Source organism: Malania oleifera, chromosome 2 (assembly GCF_029873635.1).
Source record: "Malania oleifera isolate guangnan ecotype guangnan chromosome 2, ASM2987363v1, whole genome shotgun sequence".
Lineage (NCBI taxonomy): Eukaryota > Viridiplantae > Streptophyta > Magnoliopsida > Santalales > Ximeniaceae > Malania > Malania oleifera.
This window is the reverse complement of record NC_080418.1, coordinates 148,480,755-148,490,043: the sequence shown is the minus strand read 5'-3', so window position 1 is coordinate 148,490,043 and position 9,289 is coordinate 148,480,755. Positions and strand designations below refer to the sequence as shown.

The window sequence follows — 9,289 nt, the reverse complement described above, 5'->3', positions numbered from 1 at the left end:
CAAATTTATTGATAGCCCTCGCTTATGGTAGAGGAAAACTGCGGTAAAAAGCAAGACACATAAGATTTACATATAAACTATAAAAATTATCTCACACGTCAAAATCAGTAAACAAATACCAATACAATAGTCCAAATAAACCAATCTAAACATGTATATATGGAATCAAAGTCAAACAAATCAAATATAAAGCAAAATTAGAGAAAAATCAAATGATATCAATTAAAGACGAAGACTTGGAATAGTCAGTTCAACATAATCTTCAGAGATTCTCCCTCTAAGAAAAAAACTTCTAAGATTTTATGGGCCAAACGACTACTTGCAAGGTATCAAGCAAAAAAAAATTACCAAAAGAAAACGCATAATGTAATAGTTAGTCCAAATTTCAATGAAGTATTGATCTATTTTGTTTATTGGATCTCAAAATTTTATCTCATAAAAGAATTACCTTACAATGTTCAAGTTTAAACTATTTTTATATGCATATCTCCTTGATATACGGTTGAGTAGAGTTGTGACATATTGAGCAAAAGAATAAATGGGTAAATAGGTATTGGGCCCACAAAGCCCGCCCTGGCCTTTTGAGCCTTCAAGCCCATTGGGCTCGGCAGTCCAAGGTCAAGAATTTCAAAAGGATTCTAGGTCATGGAAACCTTGCATAATGAGAGGGTGGATATGGGCATGTAAAGAGTGGCCCATTACTTCATGAGGTTCCTAAATCCTAATGGGCCTTTGCAATCCTAGGCCGAGCCCATTAAAATACCCGAGAAGACTATTGCTTGTTTGCGTAGGCATATGCTCAAATGCAAGTTTAGGACAATATATTATTACAGTACTTCATCACAATATCAAATGGTCATAAAGGACTCTCAATAATATAAAAAGGATAAGGTAATCTAAATAAATTGATAATCAAACTTATAGATGCAGCTTGAAAGCAATTTGATAGTGTTCTTTCAAGATTTTTTTTTTTTTCTAAATTATTGCGGGAGAAATCTCATGTTGTTTATTGATATACGACATCATAAAAAGGAAACTCGACTAACACTGGAAAGACCTAACGAGAACAAACAAGATGTTATTTCATGTCGGATTTGAGACAATTCAAAGGTAATTAAGTATCATTCATAAAATTGATGTATGACTTTTTCTTAGCATATGTTGTGAACTCAATTGTGACTGTGTATAGATTAAGATTCAGCATATATCTAAACTCATATAATTTAATAATTTATATTTAATTATTAATTAATCAAAATTCTAGTAATTCAGTTAATCGAATTATATTTTTCTCATAGGCGAATCAAAAACCGAATACCCGAATTTATCTCATTCTAAAACCGAACCGAACTAACCGAATTCGACTGATTAATTCGATAAAAATTGAATTATGCTCACCCCAAATCAAAATAGATGTTAGTATATTTATTTACATGTACATTATTTATGTACAAACTTAAATCGTGCATAAATAATGCTTAGCCGCGAAGAAAAATAATAAAAAGGAAAAAGGCCAAAAAAGAAAAAGAAAAAAAGGAAAAGCTTGCAAAGGTGACGTGGACCACACCATCTCGAATTATCTTTAGTATATAAAATATACTTTTTTTAATGGGATGACATGGTCCCTGGTCGGTCGTACGTGGCAGCCCCACACTGGTCACTCACTTTACAGCTTGGAATCTCAACTTGCATAATTGACTGAACCCCCGCCGTCCTCGGCAGAGTTATCCCTCATGGATCGCCGTAAAGGCAGAATCCTTATCATTATAATTTTATAAACAAATATACTTTTTAAAAAAACAAAAAAAAAAAAAAAAGAATTTTTTTTTAAAATTAATGTATTTTTAATTTTTTTTAAATTAATGTGTTTTTAATTTTTTATGTGAAATCTCTCGATAGCAAGTGTCATTGAATACTAATGATTTTACATTTATGAGTTGAGCTTAATTAATATTGTAACTTGGGTCTGTCCTAGCCGGTCAGCTCAAGTGGTAAGAGTGACTTGTGATTTTGGTGACCCCACTATCACGAGTTCGATTCTCCCTTGAAGCATTATGCCAGTAAATTACCAGAGGTGTGTCAATGGGCGTGTGACTTTCACCCCTCTGAATTTGATGTCGCACCATAATGTACAAAGTGACATGATGATAGTTGGAGTCCTCAGGTTTTATATATATATACTGTAACTCAGGTCCAATTACTAACTAATTAATTAAGGTTCGACACCTGTATTTATTTTTGAAATTTAAAATTTGTTTTTATTTTGGGTACTAAATATTTTTGCATATTTTAATAAAAAATCAAATTTATTATTTAATTTTTTTATATTTTAATTCAATTTCATTTTCATGTATGCATTTTGTTGCAATACACAAAACAAGGAAAATATAGTTTATAAATCAATGTCATGCAAAGAAGTTAATGTTTTAAGATAAAAATTATTGATATTTATCTAGTAAATATTTAAAAGAGCATAATTTTTTGTTTATTAGATGGTGTGATCTAGTGCTAATGAAGAAAAAGTAGTAACGGTAAGAAATCCAAATCCGACTCTCCATGGAAATAGTCTTAATTATTTTATAAAATATTAGATGTGATGGACTCACTCAGCTCATCTCGAGTTGGATAAGGGCATAAGAGTCCTAAACTTGGCTACCCTAATAATCATTATTTATGTTTAGAAAAGTTTTGAATTTGGATTTATATTGGATTTGAATAAGATGTAATATAAAATTGTATTAAAATTTATCCAAATCCATCAAAATCTAAAGTCCGAAATTAATCATGCTCCCAAACATAACATAACTTAATGTATAACTCAAGATAAAAAAAAAATACTGATCTCTCCAGAGATTTGACAAAAATGCACAAACCTTTTATAAGATTTCAAAATTTTCATGAACCTCCCCCAAGGTGTACCAAAAAGAGAGAATCAAACTTCCCCTTATTTATATTTGGTGAAAAGGCAAATTTTTTTATAGGTATAAGAGTCCCAAAAATCATATCTTAGAGGAAATTATAGAAATTTTTTGAAACCTATAGAGAGATCAGTAGAATTTTGAAATCTCAATAAAGGTTCATGTCTTTTTGTCAAAACTTTAGCAAATTTACATTTTTTTTGCTAAACCTTAAGAATTAGGTCATGTCATTTGTCCTATAACTTGTCCTAGTTGAAGGAATGGATTTGAAGGAATATGAGTTAGAAAAATCTATATGCTTAAAAACAAAAATAAAAAATAAAAATAAATAAATAAAAATAAAAATAATTTTAAAAATTCCCATCAAACTAAACTACCTATAAAACCCATCCTCCCCCTTCCACAACCAAACCCATTTCATTCCACAAAGAGATCTCTCTCCCAATACTCCCTAATCCAAACACACCTTTACTCCTTACAATCAACACAAATAAATTACGTATCACACATACAGAACACACATGGATAGCTACTACTCATCTTCTTCATCTTACTCCGGCCATTACCATGGTGACAAGAACCCTGCAGTGCCTCTCCACCTATGGTTCTTCCTCTGCACGCTCTTCTTCTTCCTCGGCTTCTCCTGGTACGCCGCCTACGAGTCCATGCTCGACTCCTGCTTCGACCAACTCAAACTCCTTCTCATGCTCTCTCCCCTCCTCCTACTTCTCGGCGTCCACTTGTTATCAGCCGGAGATCCTCGCCGCCGGCGGCAGATACCGTTCATGATTCCGGTGCAAGAGAGGGACTCGCTGCACGGAGGCGGCGGAGGGTCGCCGTGGGGAATTGGTCTTCTTCTGGTTGTTCTCTTGTTCATGGTCTCTTACCAGTCTTATTTCCATGAACGTTGGTTTCCTTTGCTCAGTAGATGATGGTATCAATTTTGTATATCGTTGGTTATGAACGTTTACCCATGCATGCGCGCATGGGTAAACACACACACACACACACACACACACACATATATATATATATATATATATATATTTCAATAATGTATTTTTGTTCAGAAAATACAAGCAAAACTTCTAAGATTAACAAAATTGTTTCAGTGTTTGGATTCTCAATTATTAACTAAATGTATTACAGTCCTAAAATGTCAAAATATTTGGCATTCCTATTGAAAAAATACTGAGTGAATTATATGATACAAGTCGCAACTCAACATAAAAATTAAAAATTAAAAAAAAATTACAATTAATAAAAATTATTTTAGGGTTTAAATTCTCGAATATTAACTATATATATTACAATCCTAAAATGTCAGAAAGTTTGGCATCCCATTTTTAAAAATATCTAAGATCATTCAAGTGAACTATATGATAGAAGCCACAACTCAATATAAAAATAAAAAAAATGGGAAAACAATGATGGGAGAGACTGATATATATATATATATATATATATAGAGAGAGAGAGAGAGAGAGAGAGAGAGAGAGAGAGAGAGAGAGAGAGAGAGAGAGAGATGGAGGACTGCTTGTATGTATGCATGTTTGAAGTTTTTATTTACTTTCGGTGGACGATCATATCCTACAGTATTAAAATAAAAAGCTAGCAGCAGCAGTTGGGATACAGTGGGGGCCTTCTTTATTTTTTTCGTTCTGCAGATTGGGGAATTGATTTGTCGCAGATGATTTGCTCCATGCGCTCACCATCCCACACTCATTAATCTTTGCATGTAATATATTAATTGCAAGAGAGTTTATCCACTTTGGAACTCCAGCTTTAGCTCCTATGGTTCATTTCCTAGCTACCCAATTAGAATATTAGAACTCAAATGTTTTAAGATGATAATTTAAGATTAAGTGGTAAGGGAACTTATGATTTTGGTGATCCAAGGTCACGGGTTCAATTTCCTTTTTGAGAGTTTACCCCGATGAAATACCAGGAGTGCGTCAATGGACGGACAGTTTTCACCCTCCGACATTTGGTACCGTATCATAGTATCTAAAGTGACGCGATGGTGGCAACGGGTTATCAAAAAAAAAAAAAAACAACTTAAAATTAGATTGGGACTGGATTCTTTATATTTCATTTGAAACTTTAAAAATATTAAAAATAAAAGAAAGAAAAATAAAAAGGATTCCATTTTTTATGTTTGGTTATCACGGAATATAAAATATAAAATATATCAAATCAATAAACAAAATTTTAATTTTACATATCCTTGACATTTGGTTTTTTATAATTTTTAATCATATTAAAATAATTTTTTTAAAATGGTATTTGAGTAGTAGTTAGGTGATCTAAACGCACCGAGGAAAATAATAGGTTAGTGGCGACTGCATCAAATTTTTAATATTATTATTTCTAACCATTCTGGACCCTTCTCTAGAATGTCGTGACATAGTGAAAATATAGTAAAAAATGAATTTTCTTCTTATTTTCTTTTTCTTTCCTTTTTGCAAGTAAAATCCGTGATCCAAACTAGTCATTAAGGTTCATCCTGAGAATTAATGCTATAAGATTATGCACACACACACACACACAAATTAAAGGAAAATGAAGAACATAAATTTACGTGATTCAACAATATGTCTACGTTCACAAAATCCCTGCACAATTTTCACTATCAATGGGAAATTGTTTTGGCCTAATTTTAATACTCGACTACAATATATATATATATATATATATATATATATATATATATATATATATATAGCCTTATATAAAACCCCAAAATGCCTTCATATAATTCAGATTCAATAAATAAAAGAAAAAAGTATATGTTATGATATATACTACTGAAAGTGTATGAAACAACCTAACAATCGAAATTACTCAACACTTTTTTCTCAAATTTAAAATTTGGAAAGGAACAGAAAGGGATGAAAATGAGAAATGGACTATTTCTTTGGGTGCGTGCCTCAAGTGATTCATAAAAGAAAAAGGGAAAAACGTTTTTGATGCATAGTTAAAGCATGAATTGAACCAAGAAAGTTGATTAATGAAAACAAACTAATGGGAAAAATAAAATATTTTTTGTTTTTAAAACATAATGATTTTTTAAACCAAATAATTAAGATAGAGAACGGATAAAAGGAGAAATTATACAGGAGACCTCCCCCTCCACATGTTTGAATGCCTATTTCATAAATTATACACTTAATCAAAATGGGTCATCTTCTTTACATCTCTGGTATTAATGAGTACTATAGGGTCAATTTGTCACATATCTAACATTTTAACTACAGGTACACGGACACGTGGAGGGGGACGTCCCTTGTATAATTTCTCCGATAAAAGGGGAAAAGTCAATAGTGTTATCCATTAGTTAGCATTATTGACTTTTCCAAATTAAATAGATTAATACATAAAAACTGTAAACACAAAATACTCTAAAAAGTTATGTACTTTTCTGAGACGCAAACTGCTATTCATAATATTATTTTTTTTATGACACATCGCAACCTATTTTGTAATAAAGTTGATCTCATTTCAATTTTTTTTTTAAAAAGTAAAATGAAATGGATCTTTTAAGCATTTAAATATGACATTCACATTGTCAACTTGATTGGGAGCAATCTATGCAAATAATTTTTATATCAGTGTAAATCATAATAATAAGATAAGTTTTGAGAAGAATCTTTTGTTTCTTGTATTTTTATTATTATTATTGAGAACCAAAAGACCCCAACTCCTGCACGCCCTAAAATTGAGTTTTGAATAATATCTAGGGTTAGATTAGGGGAGGCATAGAGTTGCTGATGGGTGTGTATTAATTAGTTTTCATCTTACATATATAATGGTCTTGTTGTTTTTGTGAAAATCATTTAAAGAGGAGACAAAGGTGAGAGAGACAAAAAGTTGTTGACTTTTTCTCAATAGAGTGGACTCATAAGTATTGAATGAATGTGCAACAAAATTAATTAGTCAACGTGTAACAATTGTCAAACACTCATGAATGTGTCTATTTTCCTCAATCTCACGTCTTTTAGTCGAAGCTAATTGAGAATATCATAGTGAATTTGGGCTTTGGCCCAGTAGTTTATACTGAGAGCTCAGGATTCGATCCTCCTAATATTTGTTCCTCCTAAATTTTAGAAGAGATAGGGGGGGATCATGGGGTAGGAGCATGAGTTAGAGGTTAGCAGTTGGTGCGGGAGGGGTGTCCTTTTACCCTTCAAAGAAAAATTGAGAATATCATAGTTTAATTTCACATGTTTGTCCATTTAAGAAGTAACTTTACTTCAATTGGTAGGTAGATTTGACTTATATGAAAGGTGTCTTTGCTTTAAAATGATTGTATGTCTTGTTTATTTGTTATGTGACACTACTTGAAGTAAATTATATGAAATTGTACTAGGTTTAGGTATAGAGCTAGGGAGGAGCAAGGCTATAGCCTATAGGTAATTAGAGAATACTTTTGCTTATTAGATAATAAAAATGGCAAATTCAAATTATTTCATAAAGTTGTTTTAATGGGTCTTTTTGAACCATTTCTTAGGCATTGTTTGCTTTTTGGCTCCATATGGGAGACCAATAAGAGATAACTTTGTCACCACTCAAAAAAATAAATTTCTTTTATACCTAAATTTTTGTTTTTAGTAATATTAATTAGTCTATCATATGTCTCTTTATCTATTCTTAGTTGGACACTTGTCAAATCGATAGTTAATATTCATATTCTAAACAATGGAAACAATCATTTGGAACAGGCTCGGCATAATAGTTTCGTAATGCTTCTTTCTATCCCTATGGAACCCCAAGTCAAATACCATTCTCGATCCCCTTTGACTCCGATTCAAATCAGGTCTCACTACCTACTAGCTACTACGTACATTTCTATTGCCTAAAACTTGTAAAGAAATTTTTTGTTCACATACCTTGCAACTAGCTTGTCGAGCCTCATCAAATATTTCTTATCAATTGTGGCATTATATTGGTCTATACAAGTAGAGTTTCAATTTGCATAATAATTTGGCGGCCAGACGAACCCTTCCAAAAAAAAAAATAATATACTACATATATAAATAGGAAAATAATCACCCAAAAGAGTTTTACATATCATAAGCCCCTTGAAAGACTAGTCAAGCATAATTCAATATTTAGAGAGGGAGAGGGAGAGGGAGAGAGGAGTACCAATTGTAAGATGTCATATTAACATTAAGTGAAAATTATGATTTGATGGACAAATACTTACAATGAGAGATTGTTCCATGTAAAATTTGGATCCCACCAATCATAACATTTATATTAAGAGTTGTGCTCATAAGAGTAATATATGACCCACATGATTGAGATTGATACCAATTCATAACGAGAAATGCTGAGAGATGCGGACCCATGATCATGTGACAAAGCATCAATGGTGCTGGTGTGTGGGACCCACACACCAGCACCCGCTAGTGCCCTGCCACATGGGTCCGTATTATGTAATACAGCTGGCCTTTCATTTGTATGAATTCAAATACTAACGTTATTTCTCACAATTGATAGATTCTAAGTTTTGCTCGAGAAACCATTCTTTAAGAATCTTTCTTCAAATTAATGTGGGTTATGATAATATGGTCATAGGGGTATGTTATTATTATTATTATTATTTTATAATTGATGAATCGCAAAGTGAAAAAATAAATGCAGATCCCCCGAACCGTATTGACCTGTTTGGATACTAGGAAAATTGAATAGAGGAGATAGCAAAAAGCCAAAAGTTATGGGGGATAAGACCTAGGAGTGGGAGCGCCGGCCTGACTCCTGAGGCCTCTTGATAAGCTCTTCCCGATAATGTTCCCCCTTGCCCTTCGCTTTCTCTCTTCAAAAAATCACCATTTTTACTTGGTGCCCGTATTCTCTTCATGTCGGTCGAACGTGTCGTTTTCTCATTCGTCAAATTCTTTCCAGCAATGCATTCAGCCACCAAAAAAGGCTTCTCCCCAACCAAACAAAGCCTTGCTTTGGAAGGATCCTGATTCATCCAAATAAAAAGATATTTCTGCATATTACCAATACCATCATACCATCACTTCATTATCATTCTTCGGTGTTGAGGTTAATTTTAAATGTTATTGGTATTGGCTTGTGAGTCCCACTCTCTCACTAAGCGCGTCCTGCACGCGCTAGTTTCTCTTTAAGGGAGTGCCCACTTTTACTTGTCTTTTTTATTTCCACCAGTATCAATTTAATGTATTTTTAATTACGTTTAAGATTAAAATAACTTAAAATTTTAACTCAGTTATTAGCGCTTTTAGATGTGTTGTAACTTTATTTATATTATGAATGTATTTAAGTCAATATTATGTACAGTATTATAGTTGAACTTGACTCAACTAGAAAATATTAAACTTAAAACTCAACTCAAACTCGAT

The 9,289-nt window shown here is 32.3% G+C and overlaps 1 protein-coding gene across 1 annotated transcript; it reads left to right on the top strand.

Annotated features, from left to right (window-relative positions):
• Positions 1–3,334: 3,334 nt before the first annotated feature.
• LOC131149308 (uncharacterized) lies at positions 3,335–4,021 on the top strand. The gene has a single exon (XM_058099653.1). The coding sequence runs from the start codon at positions 3,440–3,442 to the stop codon at positions 3,848–3,850; it is 411 nt and encodes a 136-aa protein (XP_057955636.1). The 5' UTR covers positions 3,335–3,439; the 3' UTR covers positions 3,851–4,021.
• Positions 4,022–9,289: the final 5,268 nt, after the last annotated feature.

What these genes read in the sequence shown, in the direction of transcription:
- LOC131149308 (XM_058099653.1), top strand. Translation starts at nt 3,440, where the DNA reads ATGGATAGCTACTACTCATCTTCTTCATCTTACTCCGGCCATTACCAT.